We start from the raw sequence: 27184 nt of genomic DNA, 5'->3' as shown, positions 1-27184 counted from the left end.
CCCACTCGTGTCACCCACTCTGGGGCTTGTGAAGCCCAAGGCTCCCTGCTGAGAAGTCACAGTCCCGATTGCAAACACCTCCCCCCACCCCGCCCCGGGATATGTATGGCTTGCACTCCTCTGTGAATGTTCTGGGCTGAGGGGCAAAGGGCTCTCCTCATGGGGCAGGCTTCGAGGCTGGACCCTCTGCAGTTGGCAAGGCTAGGTCTCGGTTCTGGAACGCCTCTGGCGTTGATAACGACCTCCTGTGTCATTTCCCGTCCTCAGGATACCTAGGTGCCAAACCAGATGTGGTCCTCAGATTGGGACGAGGAGAGGAGGCCGGCATGACAGAGGGAGAGACGCCAACGTGGAAGTATCCAGGTGAGCGGGCGCTGGGCCAGTCAGGCCAGGCCAGGGGACCTAGGAGGTGAGCGAGAGCTGGGTGTCAGGGCCATGCCTGGGAGCTCTTCTCGGCGCCCCGGACTCGGGGACACGACTTGGGTTCGAGGAAACGAGCCGCCGTCATATCCAGGAGCCGCCTGCACCTGCCACCCTCCTGGGGTTCAGACAGTGTGGCCACTGCTGCTGTCAGATGCCATCTCTACCTGCCAGTACCCTGAGCCTTCCCTCTTCCCCGCTCCCCCTCCTTTCTGGAAGGTTTCAGGGTGTTTCTCCTCCCCTGGGCATTGGCTTTTTCCTCAGAAGAGGCACGGCTGTAGGGGTGAGGCTTCCCCTTTATTTGTCATGCTGTGGGCCTCTTACATCTGATGCTCAGAGTTTCTTCAGCCTCAGGGAAGTTATCCTGCCTGACTTGTCGGGGTTGGTGTGGCCCTAAAGCGTTGCTGGCACCCTCTGGCTCTGCCAGGCCAGGCGGCCGCCATGCTCTTCTCTGCGCCCGTGTCGTGCTCGTCAGCGTCTGCCTTCCCGGGACCGTGTCCTCTCTTCTCAGGTCCTCAGTCTCTTCCAGACGTGACTGGACTCTCCACCTGATGTCAGATTCCAGCTCTTACCCATGCCTCCCTCCCACTCACCCATTTTTGTCTTCTGTGTCCTCTCTGTGTCTACTCAGAACACAAGGGACCTAGACAGGACGTTACTCCCAGGCAGCCTGCTTCACGGAGCTTGGCCGCCATCCTGGGCACAGCTGCTCTTTGCCTTGGTCGTGGGTTTGGTTGGTCTGGGTCCCTCGAGCGCTCCACATGCTCTTCAGATGCCGGTCTGCCCCCGTTCCTTGCGCACTCACAGTGGCGTCTCTGTGGGCCTGTCCGAAGACATCTGTCTAGAGCCCTGGGACTACCGGGTGTGCTCTGTGACCTGCAGCCCCGGCTCTAAGCAGGCTCTCGGGGGCCACCTCAGCTTACACATGTGAATCCGCTCTGCACGGGGGTTTGGAGTTTAGCTGCAGAGCCCTGGCTCTACTGCACTCTGGCCCGGCCACGACCCCTCGTGTCTCCCGGACGGCTGCCCCAGAGCCCTCCTCTGCTGGGCTGTGCACCCTCTTCCTCAGGGCCTCCCTGGGCTGGCCCTCACCCACCTCCCTGTAGCTTCTCCCAGGGCTGTGTGGGGGTACGGCGTCCTCTTCATTGCTCCGTCAACCTCATACCCACTGCTGCCTTGCACAGATTCCTCAGGCTTTTTGCTCTCCCCGTGGCATACTTTTCCCTGCCTCCAGGGCTTTCCAGGTATTGAAATGTCCAAGTCCCATTCTCAGTTCAGTGGTGCCCTGGGAGGAGGAAGCGCAAACTCAGAGGCACAGTCCAGTTGCCTCGAGTCCAGTTGCCTTATGTGAAAATCTGTGTCATACTGAAAGTAACCGTGAGCATGCTCATTGTCAGCGCGGGCAGTACAGGAGACGGGTCGCGTCAGCACATCCCCAGCCACACCTCCAAGGGCTGCCTGCCTCTTCTCTCGGTTTCTGTTTGTAATTCTGCTGAGGGTCACCTCCTGGGTCCCGGGAATGCCTTCACACCTGCATTTCTGGAGATTTCTATGTGATCTCCCCTCTATATGGAAAATGAGGATTTAGCTCAGTTACACCGTGGCCTTCTCCTCAGATCTTCGCAATGTCTGTTAAGTTGTTATTTGTAGTTTTCCTGTTACATTTATAAGGGTAACCAGTATATCTAAGGTGCTTTTTTTTTTTTTTTTGAAGATTTTATATATTATTTATTTAGAGAGAGCAAGCAAGGGGAGGGGGCAGAGGCATAGGAGGAGAGGGAGAGAGAATCTCAGGTGGACTCTACACTGAGTGTGGAGCCTGACTCGGGCTCTCTATCACGATCTTGAGATCATGACCTCAGCCAAAAGAGGCAGCCCAATAGAGCTGAGCTTCTGTGCCTGCATTCCATCTGGTAGCTTCTTTTAAACGGAGCTATGTGTCTCTGGCTGATTTTCTGCCTGGAACACAGAGCCCTAGAGAGTACCTACATCTCATTCTTACCCATCCAGGTGTGGGAACATTCGGTAAGTATTTTTTCCTTTTGGAGAAGAGCAGAGGAATGAGGTTCTGTGTCCATCTGCAGCCAGCCGTCAGCAGCTTGGGCTTTGGAGCTCAGAGCCTGGATTTGATTTCTGGCTTCTTTGCTCACTAGCTGTCCCTCTGCGCACTTGACTCAGAGTCTCTTTTTTTTTTTTTTTTTTCCCCTGTTTGTAGAATGGGGCTCATGCTAGAACTTACAGGATTGTTAGAATTTCATGAGTGGATGAATGTAAAGCACCAAGAAGGGTGCCTGGCACCCTGGGAGCTTTCAGTAGATGCTATCACTGTTTTTGTTGTTGACAATAAAATATTTCTTAATACAGTCTTTGTTACCCCAAGGTGTATCACATAGTGACCTGTGGACCCCTCACGATACTCACGCGTAGGCCCACCACCATGTGGAAATGGTTTCAGAAAGCCTCGGGTGGTACTGGTTCTGTGTATTTTGAGTGACGCTCCAGACAGTTCTGATGCCCATGTCCAGTTGAGATCCACTGGTTTCAGTATCCCCTGACAAGGGTTCAAAGGCACAGGGAGACATGGCCAGGCCTCACCCAGGGGCATGGGATCAGGTGGGGTGGGAAGACAGGAGCACGTGGACTCACTACTGGACTCCCTTGTTTTCCCTTTCCCCATTGTTCGAGACTTCAGGCTACTTCGGGACTGCTAATTCCCCTGGGCCCTGGAGGAAGTTTCTGGCAGGTCCCATAAATTCTCTAGTTGTTCTAATGGCGCCTCTGGGTGCCTCAGTTGGTTGGGCTCTTGATTTTGGCTCAGGTCATGATTTTAGGGTCTTGGAATTGAGCCCTATGTCAGGCTGTGCACTCAGCTGGGCACCTGTTCGTCTTCCTCTCCCCCTCCCACTCTCCCTGCTCGTTCTCTGTCTCTCTCAAATAAATAAATCCTAAAAAAAATTCTCTGGTTTTTCTGAGATAAATCTTCTAGGAATGGTTAGTCTCAAGAGTGGCCTCACTATAACCTAAATTTTCCAGTCATGGGGGAGCCCTGGGTAGCTCAGTGGTTTAGCGCCTGCCTTCGGCCCAGGGGCGTGATCCTGGAGTCCCGGGATCGAGTCCCACATCGGGCTCCCTGCATGGAGCCTGCTTCTCCCTCTGCCTGTGTCTCTGCCCATCTCTCTCTCTCTCTCTCTCTCTCTCTCTCTCTCTCTCTCTGTCTCTCATGAAAAAATAAATAAAATATTTTTTTAAAAATGAATTGTCCCATGTAGTAGTGTGAAGTCTGAAGTTCATCAGAAGGTTGTTGAGCTCTTCAGAGAAAGGTCTTTGCCTTTCTGCGTTTTCCCTGTGTTTTGTTTTCTGTTTTGTTCACTTCTCTTTTACCTTTATTTCCTTTTTTCTACTTACTTTGGGTTTCCTCTGCTGTTCTTTATTTAGTTTCCCCCCCAACATTTTATTATAAAAATTTTCATGCCAAACAAGTGAAAGAATTATAGTTTGAACACCCATAGAATTCCCCCTAGATGCTACAATGTACATTTTGCTGTATTTGCTTTTTCTTCTGTTTGTCTGTGTACTACTAATTCCTCTGTCCTTCCATCAGTCCCTTTTTTTTTAAGATTTTATCTATTTATTCATAGAGACACAGAGAGAGAGGCAGAGACACAGGCAGAGGGAGAAGCTGGCTCCATGCAAAGAGCCCGACGCGGGACCCCACCCGGGGTCTCCAGGACCACACCCCGGGCTTAGGCGGTGCTAAGCCGCTGCGCCACCGGGGCTGCCCAGTCCCTTTTCTTTTTGTGATGAGTTTCATAGTAAGTTTCAGAGATCAGTACACTTCACCCCGAAATACTTCCACAGGCCTGTCATTAACTAGAGGTCACTACTTGTTAATATTGTTTGTCCTTAATGCTTAATAGGTATTTTAATTAAAGGAAATTCATAAGTAGCATCATATGGTATTTGGTTGTATGTGATAAAGTTTTAACATAATCCCCATGTGTATTACTCACATATTTTCGTTTTATATTTATGGTGATGTGACTCTTGTTTTTTTAAGTGAGCTTTATTGAGGTATAACTTCTATACTCTGAAGTTTACCTTTCTTGCGTGTACGGTTCTATTGATTTGGCCAATAGATTGTCACGTTACCACCACCACCATCAAGATACTGGATATTTTCTGTCCTGCAGAAAAACTTCTTTTTTCCTTTCATTCTTTTTTATTTGTTTTATTTATTATTATTATTTTTTGTTTCCTTTTATTCTTAAACTTCTTTCCATCTCCAGATTTTTTTTTTTTCTTCTTGTTGTTTGATTCTTTCCAAAATGTCATATAAATTAATCTTTTAGTATGTAGCCTTATTCCCCTCACTTCTTTCACTTAATGCTTTTTAATTTCATCCATGTTGTGGCATTTTTTGGTAGCTTGTGGAGTTTTAAAAAGGTTTTATTTATTTGAGAGAGAGTGTGTGAGCATGCACGAGGATGAATAGTAGGAAGGGGAGAGGCAGAGGCAGGGGGCTGAGGTAGGGTTCAATCTCAGGACCCTGGGATCATGACCTGAGTCAAAGGCAGACCCCTAACCAACTGAATCACGCAGGCACTGTGTTGTTAACTTTTATAGCCAAGGTATATCGTTTATCCGTGAACCACTTAAATGCCAGTTGAATTGTTCATGATTTTGGTTATTATTAGTGAAACTGTTGAACATCCTGTACAGCTATTTAGGTGGACATGCTTTTTTATATTTCTTGGGTAACTAACCAAGTGGGGTTGCTTGGTCATATGGTAAGCATATGTTTAACTGTATAAGACATTGCCAGACTATTCTCCAACATGGCTGTACCATTTTGTTTTCCCACCAACAACACACCTTTTGTATAGGTGTGTAAGAGTAGCTCATTGTGACTTAAATTTGCATTTTTAAAAGATTTTATTTATTTGAGAGAGCGAGCATGAGTGGGTGGAACGGGCAGAGGGTGAGGGGGAAGCAGACTCCCTGCTGAGCCAGGAGCCCGACAACATGATGCTCAATCCCAAGGGATTTTCTCCCAGAAGATAATAATTTGGTTCTTACAGTTCTGTTTTTAAAGATTTATTTATTTATTCATGAGAGACACAGAGAGAGAGCGAGAGAGAGAGACAGAGACATAGGCAGAGGGAGAAGCAGGCTCTTAGCAGGAGCCCAATGCGGGACTCCATCCCGAATCCCAGGATCATGACCTGAGGCGAAGGCAGCCGCCCAACTGCTGAGCCACCCAGGCGTCTCTGGTTCTTATAATTTTTTAAAAAGATTTTATTTATTTATTCATGAGGGAGGCGCACACACACACACACACACACAGAGGCAGAGACACAGGCAGAGGGAGAAGCAGGCTCCATGCAGGGAGCCCGATGTGGGACTCGATCCTGGGTCTCCAGGATCAGACCCTGGGCTGAAGGCAGCGCTAAACTGCTGAGCCACCCAGGCTGCCCCCTTGTTCTTATAATTAAAGCTATGATTGATAATAAGTTAACTTTTATATCTGATATGAGATGTGGGTCAACATTCTTTTATTATCACTGTTTTTGCATACTCAATTCCATTTGTTTCAGTAACATTTTTTTATGATAAGGGTTTTTTAAGATATTCAGTAAAGGTTGTGTTTATTTATTTATTTATTTTTGTTTAAACGCCAAGTGTTACTGAGGACTTTTTCATTTGTTGACCATTTGCATGTCTTTTTTGGAGAAATGTCTGTGGATGTTTTCTGCTCATTTCTTGTTTGAATTATTTGTTCTTTGGGTGTTGAGTTCAATAAATTCTTTATACTAGCCCTTTATCTGATGTGTCATTTGCAAATATCTTCTTCTATTCTGTCAGTTGTCTTTTGGTTTTGTCGACTGTTTCCTTTGCTGTGCAGAAGCTTTTTATCTTGATGATGTGCCAATAGTTCATTTTTGCCTTTATTTCCCTTCCCTTTGGAGACATGTCTAGCAAGAATTTGATGTGGTTGAGGTCAGAGAGGTTGCTGCCTGTGTTCTCTATGATTTTATGGATTCCTGTCTCACTTGTAGGTCTTTCATCCATTTTGAGTCTATTTTTCTGTATGGTGTGAGAAAATGGTTCAGTTTAATTCTATTGCATGTGGCTGATTTTCCCAACCCCATTTGTTGAAGAGACTGTTTTTTTTTATTGGATATTCTTTCCTGCTTTGTCAAAATTAGTTGATCATATAGTTGTGGGTCCATTTCTGGGTTCTCTATTCTGTCCCATTGATCTCTGTGTCTGTTTTTCTGCCATACCATACTATCTTGATAATTACAGCTTTGTAATAGAGCTTGATGTCTGGCATTGTGATGCCACCAGCTTTAGTTTTCTTTTTCAGCATTCCTTTGGCTATTTGGGGTCTTTTGTGGCTCCATACAAATTTTAGGATTATTTGTTCTAACTCTGTGAAATAAGTTGATGGTATTTTGATAGGGATTGCATTGACTGTGTAGATTGCTCTAGGTAACATAGATATTTTAATAATATTTGTTCTTCCAATCCATGAGCATGGAGCATTTTTTTCCATTTCTTTGGGTCTTCCTCAATTTCTTTCATGAGTGTTCTATAGTTTTCAGAGTATAGATCCTTTGCCTCTTTGGTTAGGTTTATTGCTAAGTATCTTACGGTTTTGGTGCAATTGTAAATGGGATTAACTCCTTAATTTCTCTTTCTTCTGTCTCACTGTTAGTGTATAGAAATGCAGCTGATTTCTTGCATTGATTTTATATCCTGCCACTTTGCTGAATTCCTGTATGGGTTCTAGCAATTTTGAGGTAGAATCTTTTGGTTTTTCCACATAGAGTATCATGTCATGAGAGTTTTACTTCTCCTTTGCTGATTTGGATGCCTTTTATTTCTTTTTGTTGTCTAATTGCTGAGGCTAGGACTTCAAGTACTATGTTGAACAATGGTAGTGAGAGTGGACATCCCTGCCATGTGCCTGACCTTAGGGGAAAAGCTCTCGGTTTTTCCCCATTGAGAATGATATTTGCTTTGGGCTCTAATTGCTGTATCCCAAAGGTTTTGAACAGTTGTGTTTTCATTTTCATTTGTTTCTATGAATTTTTTAAATTCTTTAATTTCCTGGTTGACCTATTCATTCTTTAGTAGGATGCTCTTTAACCTCCATGTGTTTGAGTTCTTTCAAATTTCTTCTTGTGATTAAGTCTCAAAGCATTGTGATCTGAAAATATGTAGGGAATGATCCCAGTCTTTTGGTACCAGTTGAGACCTGATTTGTGACACAGTATGTGGTCTCTTCTGGAGAATATTCCATGTGCACTCAAGAAGAATGTGTATTCTGTTGCTTTCTTTTTTTTAAAGATTTTATTTATTCATGAGAGACACACAGAGAGAGAGATAGGCAGAGACACAGGCAGAGAGAGAAACAGGCTCCATACGGGAAGCCTGACATGGGACTCGATCCTGGGTTCTCCAGGATCATGCCCTGGGCTGAAGGCAGCGCTAAACCGCTGAGCCACCTGGGCTGCCCCATTCTGTTGCTTTCTGATGGAATGTTCTGAACATATCTGTGAAGTCTATTTGGTCCAGTGTGTCATTCAAAGCCCTTGATTCCTTGTTGATCTTCTGCTTAGATGATCTGTCCATTGCTGAGAGTGGGATGTTAAAGTCTCCTACTATTATTGTATTATTATCAATGGGTTTCTTTAATTTTGTTGTTAATTGGTTTATATAATTGGTTGCTCCCTTGTTAGGGGTATAAATATTTATAATTGTTAGATCTTCCTTAATTATGATAGTGTCCTTGCTCATCTCATTACAGTATTTGGTTTAACATTTAATTTGTCTGATGTAAGGATTGCTATGCCAGCTTTCTTTTGATGTTCATTAGCATCATAAATGGCTTGCTACCACCTCACTTTCAATCTAGAGGTGTCTTTGGGTCTAAAATGAGTCTCTTGCAGACAGCATATTGATGAGTCTTGCTTTTTTATCCAATCTGATACCCTGTGTCTTTTGATTCGGGTTTATGTGCTGTGTGTTTTTTTTTTTTAATTTCAGATTTCCATTGGTCATTGCTAGTTTATAGAAATTTTATTGATTTTTCTATATTGACTTTATATCCTGGGGTCTTCCTCAGCTCACATATTAGTGCTAGTAGGTTTTTTGTGTATAGTTTCGTATTTTCTATGTGAATAATCTTGTTTTTGTGAAAAAACAACCATTTTATTTCTTCTTTTCCAATCTAGATACTTTTATTTCTTTTTCTTGCCATATTCTACCAGCTAAGATCTTCAGTATAATGTTGACTAGGTATAGGGAGAGGAACATCCTTACCTCGTTCCTGAGCTTGGGCCAAAAGCATTCATTCTTTCACCATTAGGTATTAACTTGTAGGGTTTTTCATCAATGCCTGGTAGAAGTTGAGGACATTTCCTTCTAATCCTAGTTTTCTGGGAAGCTTTATCATGACTGGGTATTGAATGTTGCAAATGCTTTTATGTATTAATCGATATGACTGTGTTTTTTCTTAGTCTTACATGTTACATAATTATGTATATTGTTGGATTTAAGTCTGTCATTTTATTTCTTTTCTTTTTGTCCTCTCTTTTTTGGTTGTTGTTATCTTGCTTCCTCATTCCTCTCTTTGGAATATCTGATTATTTTTTAAGTTAGACTTCTATTTTGGGATAACTAGATTCTCATGCACTGATAGGAAACAGTACAGAGACATTTCCTGTACCCTTACGCAGTGTCCCCAGTGGTGACATCTTACAAAACTATAGTACAAAATACAACCAGGATATTGACATGAATGCAAGTAAGATACAGAATATTTCCATCACCATAAGGAATTTTATAGCCATATTCATTTCTTCCTGTTGCACGCGCTGCAGCAACACGATCAGGGTCCTGAGGATAAGGGGATGAGGAAAATTAAAGTAAAGAGATGGGGATAGGAGGGACACAGTGGATGATGTCCAAGCAGTGCCAGCTTTATTCAAGGTTTTACAACATTTTATAGCATGAGCAAAACAAAGCCAAGAAGGTGTTTATTTTTAGCAGGTTTGTGAAACCCTCCAAAGTTCCCTTTTCTCAGCATGCAAGACAGACTCACAGGTGCCAGAAGACCTTGGTAAATAGATAAGCTTGTTGCTCCAGATGTGCATACTTCAAAGGAATATTAGGTATGGTAAACAGACCAGCAAGGACAGACAGACCCTTATTTACATTTATGGCCAGGTCAGAATAAGTTGTATCTATTGTGTTATGTGGGCGATCACGCACAAGTGAGCCCTGAGAACCATTGCTCAAGCCCTTTCTCAAGTGTCTACCAACTATTCACCCTTTAGGCTCCCGAGCCTTTTGAGTGAATGAGGGATGCAAGTCCGGGCCTGTTTGGTTCAGTTACTCCAGCTAGTTCGTGGTCACCCACATCTTCCTACCCCTACCCTTACCTCTCCTTAAAGCTGGCAAGTACTAATTTGTTCTCCATTTCTATAATTTTGTTTTTTTTCAAGAATATTATATGAGTGGAGTCATGTAGTATGTACTCTTATGGGATTGATTCTTTACACTCAGCATAATTCTTGGGAGAGTCATCTGGTTTTTGTATTAGTAGTTTCTTCTTGTTTGTCACTGACTAGTATTCCACTAAACGGATCTGCCACAGTTTATCTAACTGTTCTTTCCATTTGCCATAAGCATCTAAGATCCCTCCAATCTTTCTGGAGCTTGGTAGCTCATTTCCTTGTATGGCCAAGCAATATTCCTTGTATGGATGTACCAGTTCGTTCATCCTTTCTGCTGCTAAAGGGCTTCCAGTTTTGGATCATTGTGAATAAAGCCACTATAAAGCTGTTATTGCTACAAGAAAGTTTTTCTGTGGACTTAAGTTTCAACCCATGGTTCATTTCCTTTTTTCTTAACTTTTTTTTTTTTTGGACTTCAGTTTGCCAACATACAGCATAACACCCAGTGCTCATCCTGCCAAGTGCCCCCGTCAGTGCCTGTCACCCAGTCACCCCAACCCCTCTCCAACCTCCCCTTCCAGCACCCCTTGTTCATTTTCCCAGAGTTAGGTGTCTCTCATATTTTGTCACCCTCACTAATATTTTCACTCATTTTTCTTTCCTTTCCCCTTTATTCCCTTTCACTATTTTTTATATTCCCCAAATGAATGAGACCATATAATGTTTGTCCTTCTCCTATTGACTTATTTCACTCAGCATAATACCCTCCAGTTCCATCCACATCAAAGGAAATGGTGGGTATTTTTCGTTTCTAATGGCTGAGTAATATTCCATTGTATACATAGACCACATCTTTATCCATTCATCTTTTGATGGACACTGAAGCTCCTTCCACAGTTTGGTGATTGTGGACATTGTTGCTATAAACATTGGGGTGCAGGTGTTCCGGTGTTTCACTGCATCTGTATCTTTGGGGTAAATCCCCAGCAGTGCAATTGCTGGGTGGTAGGGCAGATCTATTTTTAACTCTTTGAGGAACCTCCACACAGTTGTCCAGAGTGGCTGTACCAGTTCACATTCCTACCAACAGTGCAAGAGGGTTCCCCTTTCTCTGCATCCTCTCCAATATTTGTGGTTTCCTATCTTGTTAATTTCCCCCTTCTCACTGGTGTGAGGGAGGTGGTATCTAATTGTGAGTTTGATTGGTATTTCCCTGATGTGATGGTCAGTGATACGGAGCATTTTCTCATGTGCTTGTTGGCCATGTCCATGTCTTCCTCTATGAAATTTCTGTTCATGTCTTTTGCCCATTTCATGATTGGATTGTTTCTTTGCTGTTGAGTTTAATAAGTTCTTTACAGATCTTGGATACTAGTCCTTTATCTGATAGGTCATTTGCAAATATCTTCTCCCATTCTGTAGGTTGTCTTTTAGTTTCTTGCTGTTTCTTTTGCTGTGCAGAAGCTTTTTATCTTGATGAAGTCTCAATAGTTCATTTTTGCTCGTTTCCCTTGCCTTCATGGATGTATCTTGCAAGAAGTTGCTGTGGCCAAGTTCAAAAAGGGTTGTTGCCTGTGTTCTCCTCTAGGACTTTTTTAAAATTTTTTTAAATTTTTTATTTATTTATGATAGTCACAGAGAGAGAGAGAGAGAGAGAGAGAGGCAGAGACACAGGCAGAGGGAGAAGCAGGCTCCATGCACCGGGAGCCCGATGTGGGATTCGATCCCGGGTCTCCAGGATCGCGTCCTGGGCCAAAGGCAGGCGCCAAACCGCTGCGCCACCCAGGGATCCCTCCTCTAGGATTTTGATGGATTCTTGTCTCACATTTAGATCTTTCATCTATTTTGAGTTTATCTTTGTGTATGGTGTAAGAGAATAGTCTGGTTTCATTCTTCTGCATGTGGTTGTCCAATTTTCCCAGCACCATTTATTGAAGGGACTGTCCTTTTTCCAGTGGATAGTCTTTCCTGCTTTGTCAAGTATTAGTTGACCATAGAGTTGAGGGGCCATTTCTGGATGTTCTATTCTATTCGATTGATCTATGTGTCTGTTTTTGTGCCAGTACCACACTGTCTTGATGATCACAGCTTTGTAGTAGTAAAACCTGAAATCTGGAATTATGATGCCCTCAGCCCTGGTTTTCTTTTTTAATATTCCCCTGGCTATTCAGGGTCTTTTCTGATTCTACACAGATCTTAAGATGATTTGTTCCAACTCTCTGAAGAAAGCCCATGGTATTTTTATTTTTATTTATTTATGATAGTCACACAGACAGAGAGAAGCAGAGACACAGGCAGAGGGAGAAGCAGGCTCCATGCACTGGGAGCCCGATGTGGGATTCGATCCCAGGTCTCCAGGATCGCGCCCTGGGCCAAAGGCAGGCACCAAACTGCTGCACACCCGGGGATCCCCATGGTATGTTGATAGGGATTGCATTAAACGTGTAAATTGCCCTGGGTAGCATAGACATTTTCACAATATTAATTCTTCCAATCCATGAGCATGGACTATTTTTCCATCTCTTTGTGTCTTCCTCCATTTCTTTCAGAAGTGTTCTGTAGTTTTTAGGTTATAGGTCCTTTACCTTTTTGGTTAGGTTTATTCCTAGGTATCTTATGCTTTTGGGTGCAGTTGTAAATGGGATTGACTCCTTGATTTCTCTTTCTTCAGTCTGATTGTTACTGTATAGAAAAGCCACTGATTTCTGGGCATTGATTTTGTATCCTGCCACACTGCCGAATTGCTGTATGAGTTCTAGCAATCTTGGGGTGGAGTCTTTTGGGTTTTCTATGTACAGTATCATGTCATCTGCAAAGAGGGAGAGTTTGACTTCTTCTTTGCTCATTTGAATGCCTTTTATTTCTTTTTGTTGCCTGATTGCTGATGCTAGGACTTCTAGTACTATGTTGAATAGCAGTGGTGAGAGTGGACATCCCTGTCTTATTCCTGATCTTAGGGTAAAGGCTCCCAGTGTTTCCCCATTAAGAATAATATTTGCTGTGGGCTTTTCATAGATGGCTTTTAAGATGCTGAGGAATGTTCCCTCTATCCCTACACTCTGAAGAGTTTTGATCAGGAATGGATGCTGTATTTTGTCAAATGCTTTCTCTGCATCTATTGAGAGGATCATATGGTTCCTGTTTTTTCTCTTGTTGATATGATCTATCATATTGATTGCTTTACCAGTGTTGAACCAGCCCTGCATCCCGGGGATAAATCCCACTTGGTCATGGTGAATAATCTTCTTAATATACTGTTGGGTCCTATTGGCTAGTATCTTGTTGAGAATTTTTGCATCTGTATTCATTAGGGATATTGGTCTATAATTCTCCTTTTTGGTAGGGTCTTTGTCTGGTTTTGGAATTAAGGTGATGCTGGCCTCATAGAATGAATTTGGAAGTATTCCATCTCTGTCTATCTTTCGGAACAGCTTTAGTAGAATAGGTATTGTTTCTTCTATAAACGTTTGATAGAATTCCCCTGGGAAGCCATCTGGCCCTGGACTTTTGTGTCTTGGGAGGTTTTGGATGACTGCTTCAATTTCCTCCCTTGTTATTGGCCTGTTCGGGTTTTATATTTCTTCCTGTTCCAGTCTTGGTAGTTTGTGGTTTTCTAGAAATGTGTCCATTTCTTCTAGATTGCCTAATTTATTGGCATATAGCTGCTCGTAATAAGTTTTTAAATCGTTTGTATTTCTTTGGTATTGGTGATTTTATTAATTTGAGTCTTTTCTCTTTTGTTTTTAATAAGGCTGGCTAATGGTTTATCTATCTTAGTAATTCTTTCAAAGAACCAACTCCTGGTTTTGTTGATCTGTTCCACAGTCCTTCTGGTCACTATTTCATTGAGTACCGCTCGAGTCTTTTTTAACTGTCTTCCTCTGCTGGGTGTAGGATCTATTTGCTGTTTTTTCTCTAGCTCCTTTAGGTACAAGGTTAGCTTTTGTATTTGAGTTCTTTCCAGTTTTTGGATGGATTCTTGTATTGGGAGGTATTTCCCCCTTAGGACTGCTTTTGCTGTATCCCAAAGATTTTGAATGGTTGTATCTTCATTCTCATTAGTTTCCATGAATCTTTTTAATTCTTCTCAAATATCCTGGTTGACCCTTTCATCTTTTAGCAGGATGGTATTTAACCTCCACATGTTTGAATTACTTCCCAACTTCCTTTTGTGGTTTAGTCCTAGTTTCAAAGCATTATGGTCTGAAAATATGCAAGGGACAATCCCAGTCTTTTGGTATCAGTTAATACCTGATTTGTGACCCAGTATGTGGTCTATTCTGGAGAAAGTTCCATGTGCACTTGAGAAGAATGTGTATTCAGTTCATTTGGATGTAAAGTTCTGTAAATATCCGTGAAATCCATGTGGTCTAGTGTATCATTTAAAGCTTGTTTCTTTGGAGATGCTGTGCTTAGAAAATCTATCGATTGCAGAAAGTGCCGTATTCAAGTCTCCCAGTATAAGTGTATTATTATCTAAGTATGTCTTAACTTTGGTTATTAATTTATTGATATACTTGGCCACTCCCACATTAGTGGCATAAATATTCATGATTGTTAGGTCCTCTTGTTGGATAGGTCCTTTAAGTATGATAAAGTGTCCCTCTTCATCTCTTACTACGGTCTTTGGGATAAACTTTATCTGATATGAGGATGGCTACCCCTGCTTTCTTTTGAGGACCATCTGAATGGTAAATGGTTCCCCAACCTTTTATTTTCAGGCTGTAGGTGTCCTTATGTCTAAAATGAGTCTCTTGTAGACAGCAAATAGATGGGTCTTGCTTTTTTACCCAGTCTGAAACCCTGCGCCTTTTGATGGGGTCATTAAGCCCATTCACGTTCAGAGTTACTATTGAAAGATATGAATTTAGTGTCATCATGATACCTACTCAATCCCTGTTTTTGTGGATTGTTTTCTTGGACTTCCTCTTTCTTTTACAGAGTCCCTCTTAATATTTCTTGCAGAGCTGGTTTGGTGGTCGCATATTCTTTCAGTTTCTGCCTATGTTGGAAGCTCTTTATCTCTCCTTTTATTCTGAATGAGAGCCTTGCTCAAGTATTCTTCGCTGCATGTTCTTCTCATTTAGGACCCTGAAAAATCCTGCCAGTGCTTTCTGGCCTGCCAGGTCTCTGGAGAGGTCTGCTGTTAACCTAATACTTCTTCTCCCCATAAAGGTTAGGGATCTCTTGTCTCTTGCTGCTTTAAGGATCTTCTCTTTATCTTTGGAATTTGCAAGTTTCATTATTAAATGTTGGGGTGGTGATCGGTTTTTATTGATTTTAAGGGGGGGGAATCCATCTCCTGGATCTGAATGCCTATTTCCCTTCCCAAGTTAGGGAAGTTCTCATCTATGATTTATTCAAATACCCTTTCTGGTCCTCTGTCCCTTTTGGCGCCCTCTGGAACCCCAATTAAACATAGATTTTTCCTTCTGAGGCTGTCATTTATTTCTCTTAACCTTTCCTCATGATCTTTTTTGTTTTTCTCTTTTTTTCTCAGCTTCCTTCCTTGCCATCAACTTGTCTTCTATGTCACTCACTCGTTCTTCTACCTCATTAACCCTCGTCATTAGGACCTCCAGTTGGGATTGCATCTCATTTAATTGAGTTTTAATTTTGGCCTGATTAGATCTAAATTCTGCAGTCATGAAGTCTCTTGAATCCTTTATGCTTTTTTCTAGAGCCACCAGTATTTTTATAATTGTGCTTCTGAATTGGCTTTCTGACATTGAACTGTAATCCAAATTCTGTAACTCTGTGGGAGAGAGTACTGTTTCTGATTCTTTCTTTTGTGGGGAGTTTTTCCTTCTAGTCATTTTGCTCAGTGCAGAGTGGCCAAAAAAAAGTTGCACTGGAAAAAGGAGAAAAAGAGGGAAAAAAAGGAGGGGAAACAAACAGAAAACAAAAAACAAGGGGGACTATCCTCTGATTCTATATACTGTAAATCCCTTGACTTCTGCAACTTTCCAGCGCTGCTTGGTGAATAACTTGCTTTTCCCCTGTTCTTCCTGCTGGTCTTCTGGAGGAGGGGCCTGGTGATTCAGGTGTGTATACCTGGGGGAGCTGCCCAGGCCCCTGCCAGGTGCACAGCTCAGTGGGAGCTGTTTATCCTGTGACGCCCCTGCTCAGTCCAGGTACAAGGTGACACCAGGAGAAACAACAACAGTGGCGGCAGCCAGCTCTCCAGCCCGGGAGTCAGCTCCCACAGTAAGTACCACAGCTCCCAGTCCACAGGGGCCTGGATGCTCCAGGGGCAGGGGTCGCCAATCTGCACAGCTTGGGGTCGCCTGGCAGCAGGAGCGTCCTGGCTGTCCTGTGTCCTCCCGGCCTCTGCCTGTCCCGGTGGAGCGCCGGATCCTGGGCTGTGTCCCCCAGTGCCCTGGGTTCCGGGGCCTGCACTGCTGGAATTGCGCTCCCGGGGCCGCGCAGCCCCCTCCATGCAGAGCCGCCACCTGAGCTGCCCGAGCTGTTCCTGCCCTGCTGGGCGCCTGCTCCAGGCCTTTAGGGAAATTGGCCCAGGTGTGTGGTGCACTCTCCCCTGGGGTGCAGTTCCTCTCTTAGTGCCCCTGGGAGCCTGAGTGCATCCCCGCCCCTCTTGGGATCCCGCCCGAGCTCCCTACCAGCGCCCTTCCGTCTGTGAAGGTTGGTAAAGCTCCTACTTCTCGGGGACTGGGCTTTTCTGTCCTGGGGGCACTCCCCGCACAGCCTTAGCCCAGCTCCTCACGGGGACCTCTCCCCACCCTTGGATGCTTTTTTATTTTTTTTAGCGTCTTCCTACCTTGATAGAAGCGTGAACTCTTCTCACTGTAGCATTCCAGCTGTTCTCTCTTTAAATCTCAGGCCAAATTCATAGGTTTTCAGGATGATTTGAAAGTGATCTAGGTAAGTTGGTGGGGACAGGTGACTTGGGGACTGTACTCTTCCACCATCTTTCCCTGCCTCGCAAGTCTGTTTTGCCCACACTCAAGGGAAGAGGATTTACATAGGGCACAGTTCACTGGGGTCACCTAGGATGTGCCTGATACAACTGCTGATACTAGGACGAGAAGGAAGGAATATGAGCAAAAAGCATTCACCGATATCACAGTGAAATGAGCTTTACATTTGGTGTCTGAGGTCAGTTTTGTCTCATTACTTGTGGTATCTTTGACCATTCACTACATCTCATCTGTTAAATCTGTTAGCTGACAACTTTTGTCACAGGATTTGGTGAACTGTGGAGATATTTTTATTCTTACAGAAAAAAAATCACATACAGATATTAAAATCTCAGGATACCCATTCTCAACATGCAAAATATATTCTCAATATCAAATACAAAGCTGAAAGGGAAAATGGATGGAAAGACAGAATTAAATATGCACAGGATTACTTTAAACAATTTGTTAGTCTCTGGAGACTACACTCAAAACATTTAAAAATCAATGATCCCAACACCCAAATGATAATTTGATTAATAATTTGGTATATTTCCTTCCTAGCTTTTTGTTCTACATGTCCACCTACCTACACACACACCTAAAATATTTATAAATATAATACAAATATATGTATCTACCTATAAACACATCTAAAACATATAAATACAAATATATATGGGCATATAATTTTACTCAGCATAAATTTGCCATATTTCTACCACCCAGAATCACTGATACAATAGTGCATAGCCTTCTGTGTACTTTTTTATAATGTAAATCATATGGTATATTGTTTTTTAATGTTTTTTACTTAACAGATTGCCATAAACATTTCCTCAAACATAATAAAGATGATTTTGATTGGTCTATATTATCCCACCTTAAAGATATATCAAATTTTAATCAATTGCCTATTATAGGATATTCAATTCATTTGTTTTGGAATTTAAATATTGCTGTTACAGGAGATACTCTGAAAATTAAAACTCTCTTACTGCCTCACCATGAACTGATTGATTACGTTTTCTTAAAAGACAAAGAATATTAAATTTTTAGCACTGTTTCTAAGTGAGGTGTGCCTTTTGTGTGAGATTTGCATTTTTGTACTTAAGATGAAGAAGAACATGTAAGATCTCTTCTAGCCCCTTTGTTTCAGGGATCCTGATGACTCAACCTCTCTCATGCTTTTTAAGGGAGCAATTTTTCTATTTGTTTAAGAAACAACAGGGGGAGTCTACCCCAACTAGGATTAATGGTTTATGTTCTATACTGTTCTTTCAAAAATGGACTCTACTCCACAGTAAACCTTGTTTTTTATATTTAAGTGCTTGTTTGCAACCTCTGCACCTTTCCCACAAAATGTTTGGTATAGAATATGGAACATGGGGGTGCCTGGGTAGCTCAGTTGGTTGGGTGACCGACTCTTGGTTTCAGCTCCGGGCATGATCTCGGGGTCCTGGGATTGGGACCTGCATCTGGCTCCACGCTCAGTGGGAGTCTGCTTCTCCTTCTGCCCTTTACTAATGCACACTCTCTCAAATAAATAAAATCTTTTTAAAAATACGGAACATGTTTCTCTCATACTTGCTAACATGGTTTTCTAAACTTATTAAATACTCTTGACAGGCAATGACCCTTAAATTCTTTCTCAAGGTCATCTCACATCCATACACCTGTAATTTTGCCACTTTTGAATTCTTTGATGTGCAATTTTCCACTCATGGGTAAGAATTCTGGGTAAAAAAATTCACATTTATTACATGCTTCTGGAATTAAGCTTTTATACCTTTTATTATACTAAAGGAAGATTAAATAACATATTAAGAGTTTCTGACATTCTTGATGTTTATAAGGTTACTCCTCAGGATGAATGGATACCTAAAGAGGCATGACTAATAAATTATCTCATTCTCAAGTATCTTTATAGGTTTTATCTCCTGTATGACTTCTCTGATGTTTCATGAGAGTTGACTTCCCACTGAAGGCTTTTCCACAATCCCTGCATTCATAGGGTTTCTCTCCTGTATGAGTCCTGTGATGTACAATGAGAGTTGATTTCACACTGAAGGCTTTCCCACATTCACTGCATTCATAGGGTTTTTCTCCTGTGTGGATTCTCTGATGTTTAATTAGAGTTGACTTCCTACTGAATGCTTTCTCACAGTCACTGCATTTGTAGGGTCTCTCTCCTGTATGAATTCTCTCATGTTTTATCAGTGGTGACTTCTCGCTGAAGGCTTTCCCACATTCATTGCATTTATAGGGTTTCTCTCCTGTGTGAGTTCTGTGGTGTACAATAAGGGTTGACTTTTCACCAAATGCTTTCCCACATCTTCTGCATTCATAAGGCTTCTCTCCTGTATGAGTTCTATGATGGACAGAGAGGTGTGATTTTCCACTAAATGTCTTCCCACATATGCGGCACTCATAAGGTTTCTCTCCTGTATGAATTCTCTGATGAACAGAGAGGTGTGATTTTCCCCTGAAGCTTTTTCCACATTTACTGCACTCATAAGGTTTCTCTTTTGTATGAAATGTGTGGTGTTTAATGGGGTTGTGTTTCTCATTGAAGGGTTTCCCATGTTTATTACACTCAGTTTTCTCACCCTTAAGAGTCCTTTGATGCATAAGGCTGGACTTACCAGAGTGGACTCCTTCATAAAATGCTTGTCTAATGTGTGTTTTCTCGTGTCTAATAAGGTGATAAGAACTCTTAAAGGCTTTTGCACATTCACCACATACAAATGGTTTCTCTGCTGTGTGAGTTCGCTTATGTTTAACCAGAGTTGACTTCTGTATAAATGTTTTCCCACATTCACTGCATTCGTAGGGCTTCTCCCCTGTGTGAGTTCTCTGGTGTGCAATGAGGGTTGATTTCTGGCTGAAGGCTTTTGTACATTCACAGCATTCATAAGGCTTCTCTCCTGTGTGAGTTCTCTGATGTACCACGAGGTTTGCTTTCTGCATAAACACTTTCCCACATTGAGAACACTCATAGAGTTTCTCCCTAGTTTGAATTCTTTGAGTTTTATTAAGTGCTTGCTTATGGTGGAGGGTTTTTCCATGTTCATTAGGCTCAAAAAATGTCTCTGCAAATGATTGAGCTTTATCAAGATTAGAATGGAAGCATGATTTCCAATGTACCTTATATTCATCATCTTTTTGTCTCATAGAGCTTCTATTTTGACAAAGAAAGTTTAAATTATGTTTTGAACACCTTCCCCACGAATAATATTTGGGGAGTCTCTGTCTTATCGAAACAAAGTCTGTGTTTGGATAAATGATTTTTCTGAAGGTTGTGAATTCTTGGCCACTTTGATCTTTCTGTGCTTCCTTGTCTACTAATGCAGTTTGCCACAGAAGTCTGTCTTGGCTCTCCTTGTGGTGGTCTATCTGGTCATCAACTTGCCAGAATTCTAAAAAAAATGCAAGAAACTCATCAAACTTGCAAACATTACTACCATAATGTTATGGAATAAAATTAGTTTATAAATGTCTTGCTGTGAACTATCAGGGACTTGAGCTGATGTGGATGGACTTTCTCTATCTCCCACTAGCACCACCTCCTCTGACTGCAAACACAACGTGTGGGCCATATTTAACAAAAATATTTTACTACATAGTCAAGCTCAAAACCAAGAAATGGGGCAGCCTGGGTGGCTCAGCGGTTTAGTGCTGCCTTTGGCCCAGGGCATGATCCTAGGGACCCAGGATTGAGTCCCACATCAAGCTCCCTGAATGGAGCCTCTTCTCCCTGTGCCTGTGTCTCTGCCTCTCTCTCCCTCTCTCTTTCTCTGTGTGACTCCTGTGAATAAATAAAGTCTTAAAAAAAAAACAAGAAATGTATTAGGTGTCAAAAGTGAAGTGGAAATTTAAAGTGATGGGATGAACAGAAACTGAAGGCTGAGGATCTGCAGTGAAATCCAGACCTAGGGCAAAAATGTTCAGGAAACTGATATGTAATTCTCGCTTAAAGCTGGAATCATAAGGAACGTCCATGATTGTTAGCGGGGAGCTGGAAAGACTCCCCACTGGTCAAGGAAAGTGGAAATAAAGATACTATATATAAGAAATCAAAATCCATTTGTATAACTCAATCTGAAGTGATTATAATTTTAGTACAGAGCCCACAAGCTGAATAATTAACGTGAAAATTGGTCCTATTATTAGTAGGTTCCTAGCAGTGGCAAACTCTAAAAGATACATTCTTATCTTTTTATAGTTTAGGACTCACATCACTTCTAAGGAAAACCAATTCTCACTGAAGAGTTCACAGTAAAATAATTTAAACCTCACAAAGAAATTAAGCATCTTCAGAGATAATCAGCAGATACACTAAAGATACTCCCATTCCTAAAACTGTAGCTAACAGAATAATCTGGACTTTAAAATAAGTATATTTCGGGCAGCCCTGGTGGCCAGGCAGTTTAGTGCTGCCTTTGGCCCAGGGCATGATCCTAGAGACCCAGGATCGAGTCCCATGTCGGGCCCCCTGCATGGAGCCTGCTTCTCCCTCTGCCTGTGTCTCTGCCTCTCTCTCTCTCTTTGTCTCTCATGAAAAAATAAATATTTTTTAATAAGTATATTTCAAATATTCAATGAAACAGGGTTTAAGAGCTATATTATGGGGTAAGAGGGAGAACACGAGAAAGGAAGCATAAAAGAAAATATAGGCATTCTTAAAACTCTAAATAGAGAGGTTGAACAGTAGATTAGTCACAGATAAAGACAAATTTAATGAATCGGCTGAGAGATCTTAGGAAATCACCCAAAATGTGGCATAAAGAGCTAACAAAATGGAAATATGGCAAGACAAACAGAAAAATGTTAAGCTCCAACATGGGATTAATAGAAAATCCAAACAGAAAGGTTGGAGAAAAAGGGACAGGGCAACATGCCAAGAAAAGGGTTAACAGGACAGCCCTGAGACTGCCATACTGAGAAAGGCTAGCTTGCAAGGCTGGACCCTGGCTGACATCTGGGAACTTGGGAGATCAAGAACGTCTCCACCATTCCCTAACTGATGAGGCTGCTTATACAAACAATGTGATTTATGCGGCACATCTCCTTTCCTTCTGTGAGTCTGAAATTTGGGTATACATGCTAGGCAGAACAACTGGCAGTGTGGAGTTTCTAATGGGCTTCCCTGGGCACATATGTTGTTGCAGCTTCTCTGCTGGGAGAAGAGTGCCCTGGATGACCCTAGATCTCCTGGGAGGGAGAGAGCAAGCATAAGGAATCCTATTTGTGGATTCATCCAGCCTCTGCTAGTGTCTTTTCCCTTTGGATTTAGTGGAATCTCCTTACTACATTGCTGTAAGAAATTGTAGCTATGGATGCAACTATCTGCCCAGTCCCACGAGTCCTCAAAAATCTCTAAATATGGTAGTGGTCTTGGTGACCTCTGAACTAGGCTATATTTGAAGAGACAATGACCGATAGTTTTCTGGATGGAAGAAAGGTACACATCCTACCACTGAATGTCCAGAGTCCTGAGTGTGGTAAATAAGAGCAAAACTGAACCTGGACAGAGTTCAGTGGAACCACAGAACTTTCAATTCAGAAAGTACATATGGGAAGCTGCCACAGAGAAATTTTTAGAATTGCTGTAAAGAAACAATGAGCTCAACATCAGACTTCATCAGCAATAAAAGAAACTAAAAGATTAAACAATGTACTTAAAAGTCCGGAGAGAAGCTTGGTGTCATCTTAGAATTCTATCCCCAGATAGATGATCACAGGAAAAGATGACAAAAATAAAGATGTCTGTGGACAAGAAAAGGCAGGGAATTGGCCACATACAATGTCTGGCTGAGAATAATGCTTGGTACTTGAATTTTTCAGGAGGAAAATAACCAAAGGGAAAAAATGGGGGTGGGGGTAAAAAATGCAGTAAAGGCAAGAGAAAAGAGGTAAAGAGGGGCACCTAGGTGGCTCAGTTGGTTGGGCATCCAACTCTTGATTTTGGCTCAGGTTGTGTTGAGCTCCACACATTGGGTTCCATGCTCAGCAGAGTCTGCTTGGGATTCTCTCCCTTTCCCTCTGCCCTTACCTCTCCACTCACTCTTGCTCTCTAAAATAAATAAAGTCTTTAAAAAAAAAAGAGGTAAAGAAGAAGCAGGATATATAGAAAATACAAGAAAGAAGAAATACTAACATAGTAATACACAATAAATATATATTAACCCCGTTAAAGGGGAACCATATTAAATTGTATTTTTAAAAATCAGCTTTGTTTTCCAAAGACAATTAGAACAAAATGAGAGACACATACCGTTTTTCAGTGGGGGAGTTTGTGAAAAGATTTGGGCAAGGTTATTACTTCCTCCCCTCTATGCTTTCATAGCATCCACCTCTATTTTTTTTAAGGTTTTATTTATTTATTTGAGCTCTCTCTCTTTCAAATAAAAGAGAGAGAGCGCACAAACAGAGGGAGAGGGAGAAGCAGGCTCCCTGTTAAGCAGGGAGCCTAATGTGGAGCTCGAACCCAGGACCCTGGGATCATGACTAGAGCCAAAGGAAGATATTTAACCAACTGAGCCATCCAGGCATCCATTTTTTTTAAAGTTTTGATTTAAGTTCTACTTAGTAAACATGTAGTATAGTATTGATTTCAGGAGTAGAATTTAGTGATCCATCATTTATATATACACCCAGTGTGCTCATCACAAATGCCCTCCTTAATCCCCATTGCTGTTTAGCATATCTGCCCCCCTCCCCTCCAACAGCCTTCAGTTTGTTCTCTAGTACAGAGTCTCTTATGGTTTGCCTCCCTCTCTTTTTCTTTCCCTTCTCCTATGTTCATCTGTTTTGTTTCTTAAATTCCACATACGAGTAAGATTGTATGGTATTTGTCTTTCTCTGACTCGTTTCACATAGCATAATACCCTCTAGTTCCATCCATGCTGTTCCAAATGGCAAGATTTCATTCTTTTTGATGGCTGGGTGATATTCCATTGTGTGTGTGTGTGTGTGTGTGTGTGTGTGTGTGTGTGTGTGTGTATTTCAGGAAGGTCTATCTGCCCACCCAGCTGCAACCCATACTCTTGGGGAATTGGTTTAACATGATATTAAAACTCATGTAAAGCTGAAGGGGAGGTGGGTAGGGGGATGGGGTCACTGAGTGATAGGCATTAAGGGGGGCACATGATGCAATGAGCACTGGGTGTTATATGCAATTGATGAATCACTGAATGCTACATCTGAAACTAATGATGTTAGCCAACTAATATGTTGGCTAACTGAATTTAAATTTAAAAAGGAAGAGTATTTTTTAAAGATTTTATTTATTCATGAGAGACGAGACAGAGATTGAGAGAGGCAGAGACATAGGCAGAGGGAGAAGCAGGCTCCACACAGGGAGCCCGATGTGGAACTCGATCCCGGGTCTCCAGGATCATGCCCTGGGCTGAAGGCAGTGCTAAACCGCTGAGCCACCCAGGTTGTCCTCAATTTTATGATGAACATCAGTGTATGTGTGTCTATGTCTGTGTGTGATTTTCTGTTGTCATAAGGTACTGATAGATTCTTTACATTGTTTTGTTTTGTTTTTTTAAGTTCAATTTTGGTGTTTTTGTTTTGTTTTTTTGTTTTTTTTGGTCATCTGCCCAGGAAGAATGTTTATTGCAAATTAGGTAGGTTTATTTTACTACTTTCTCTTTTTCCCATTAAACTAGAGTTATATTATGCCCAGAAAATGTAAAGCATTGAAACTCTACTTAGGAGAAATTTTAGAGATTTTTTTGTAGCCAAAGAGATTTTTGTAATTGTTCCATAAGACTTTAAAAAGAATGTAAATTCTATTTTTTGTCAGATGTAAATATTTCTGAAACCTAGCTGTATTATAATATTATACTGTAATACTTTATAATGTTAGGCTATGGATAATCATTTCTGAGAGTGGTACGGTAAACTTGGACCATTCGTGGCTTTGTTTCTCCATTTACATCTTTATATTTGAGAAGCATGTTGTTTGTAACACAAATGCCATAATTATTTCATATTTCATCAAAGTAAAATATCTATTTTATCATTAATAAATCCACATAAAGCAAGGTGACTATACTTAATAATAATACTGTATTATAGGGGAAGCTGGGTGGCTCAGTGGTTGAGCATCTGTCTTTGGCTCAGGTCCTGATTCCAGGATTCTGGGATTGAGTCCCACATTGGACTCCCTGCAGGGAGCCTGCTTCTCCCTCTGCCTATGTCTCTGCCTCTCTCTCTCTGTGTCTCTCATGAATAAATAAAATCTTTAAAATAATAATAATAAATAATAATAGTAATATATATTAGAAAGCAGCTAAGAAAGTAAATCTTAAAAGTTCTCATCACAAGACCAAAAAAGAAAAAAAAGTACACTCTTTCTGTTTCAAAGCCTGATAATAAAATCCTACCAAGTGCTTCTCCAGTCCAGACACCCTTGCAGGACTTAAAAAGAGCAGGTTACAACCACTCAATGTCCCTCAGCACTAACATATACCTGAAAAGTCTAAGAGGTTAAGGTTGAAGAAGCTGAAGATGAAGACTGTTTCTGGGAGGGCTGCAGGAAAGTGGCAGCATTTTCTCTCTTCAACAACATGAGTGGGTGGAGTATGTCCACCTGACCCCTAACCTAGTAAGGACTTCAAGGAGACAACTTGCTTGATACATGTCTGCTAGAGTTTGGGTAAACACATTAGAGCTTGGCACCTAATTTGCACCTAGAAAAACTATAGGTGCCAGGTGGATGGAGGCAGTCTGTGGTAGTAAAGAGGTTGCATAGGGGGTATAGAGGTCAAGGTGCACAGACATGGACACACAGACACACAGGGACACACATACAAACACATACATTCTCTCTCTCTCTCTCTCTCTCTCTAAGCCAGATGTGGCCCCTCTGGATGTGAACAGGACTGGGCTACTTTGGAAAGAAGGCTTCCTGCCAGCATCCAGATGCCTATGATGAGAAAACTGCGATCACGGCCCTAGCCAAGCATCTCCAGGGAAACCATCAAAGTGCCAAGGATAGGAAGAAGCATCAGTCTTCAGAATCTGCCATGTGCCAAGGGTACCAGCATCAGATTACATCTTGATCAGTTCGGACAAAGTATTTTTATCCTTCGTATTTTTTTCCTTCCTCACTTGCTTCAGCCAGGGAGCGAGAGATGGCCTAGTTGTCGAGTAGGGGATAAGAGGAAGAAGGAAGCGCTGATGAGGAGAGTAAAGAAAGAAAAAGTGGAACATGCTTCTTTTGCTACTAAAAATGCCCAGCCCGAAGCAGTGAAGCAGGCATTCATTGGAGGAGAGATTTCCCTTTCAGTGAAGTTCATAGTTTTCACCACTACACGTGACTGAACTTTTAAAACTAAAGAGAGGTGGGATGCCTGGGTGGCTCAGTGGTTGAGCATCTGCCTTCAGCTCAGGGCGTGATCCTGGGGTCCTGGGATTGACTTCCGCATCAGGTTCCCTGCAGGGAGCCTGCTTCTCCCTCATCTGTCGCTGCCTCTCTCTATGTGTCTCTCATGAATAAATAAATAAATAAAATCTTAAAAAAATACAATTAGAGTGAGGCTACCCAATGACCCTCAGAAATTAAAAATATAATGAAAGAATATTAAGAACACCTTTATGCCAGTAAGTTTGACAACCTAGGTAAAACAGATGAACTCCTTGAAAGACACAAATGACCAAAGCTCATTCAAGAATAAATAATATGGGGAATCCTGGGTGGCTCAGCGGTTTGGCGCCTGCCTTTGGCCCAGGGTGCGATCCTGGAGTCCCAGGATTGAGTCCCGCGTCGGGCTCCCGGCATGGATCCTGCGTCAGGCTCCTGGCGTGGAGCTTCTCCCTCTGCCTGTGTCTCTGCGCCTCTCTCTCTGTCTGTGTGTGTGTCTATCATAAATAAATAAATACATCTTTAAAAAAAAAGAATAAATAATAATAAATAATATGGGGCAGCCTGGGTGGCTCAGTGGTTTAGCACCGCCTTCAGCCCAGGGTATGATCCTGGAGACCCGGGATCGAGTCCCACGTCAGGCTCCCTGCATGGGGCCTGCTTCTCTCTCTGCCTGTGTCTGTGCCTCTCTCTGTGTCTCTCTCATGAATAAATAAATAAAATCTTTTAAAAAGAATAAATAATATGAATAAACCAATATCTATTAAAGATATTGAAATTGTAGTATAAAGCCCTTCCATAAAGAAAACTCCAGGCCCAGGCAACTTCACTGGAGAATTCTACTAAACACTTAAGGAAAAAGTAATACCAATGTCTATACAAATTCTTCCATAGAACTGAAGAGGGAGGAAATCCTTCCCAACATATTCTATGACTTTGTTATCTTGATTGTGGTGATAGATTCATGGATGTGCATGTCAAAACTTACCAGATCGTGCACATAA

At 42.0% G+C, this 27184-nt stretch overlaps 2 protein-coding genes across 33 annotated transcripts in view; one reads left to right on the top strand and one right to left on the bottom strand.

Moving 5' to 3' along the window:
- The window catches only part of KRBOX4 (KRAB box domain containing 4), a 42293-nt gene that overhangs the window by 7280 nt on the left and 7829 nt on the right, over positions 1-27184 (top strand). For 9 of the 15 annotated variants that reach the window (XM_072815800.1, XM_072815796.1, XM_072815795.1 and 6 more), the window contains 3 exons: positions 268-363; positions 16014-16091; positions 25668-26345. In XM_072815800.1, coding sequence (XP_072671901.1) covers positions 268-363; positions 16014-16091; positions 25668-25774 — 281 coding nt within the window. In that variant the 3' untranslated portion in view covers positions 25775-26345. Of the gene's footprint in view, positions 1-267; positions 364-15909; positions 16092-25667; positions 26346-27184 lie in introns of those variants that run through there. The other 6 variants (XM_072815807.1, XM_072815806.1, XM_072815802.1 and 3 more) reach the window with 5 other exon arrangements.
- Positions 18569-27184, bottom strand: part of ZNF674 (zinc finger protein 674) — a 31651-nt gene continuing 23035 nt past the window's right edge. For all 18 annotated transcript variants that reach the window (XM_072815744.1, XM_072815750.1, XM_072815760.1 and 15 more), the window contains one exon: positions 18569-20220. In XM_072815744.1, the coding sequence (XP_072671845.1) occupies positions 18716-20220 (1505 nt within the window). In that variant the 3' untranslated portion in view covers positions 18569-18715. The remainder of the gene's footprint in view (positions 20221-27184) is intronic.

This window comes from Canis lupus, chromosome X, assembly GCF_048164855.1.
Source record: "Canis lupus baileyi chromosome X, mCanLup2.hap1, whole genome shotgun sequence".
Taxonomy (NCBI): domain Eukaryota; kingdom Metazoa; phylum Chordata; class Mammalia; order Carnivora; family Canidae; genus Canis; species Canis lupus.
This window is presented reverse-complemented; position numbering and strand designations above follow the sequence as displayed.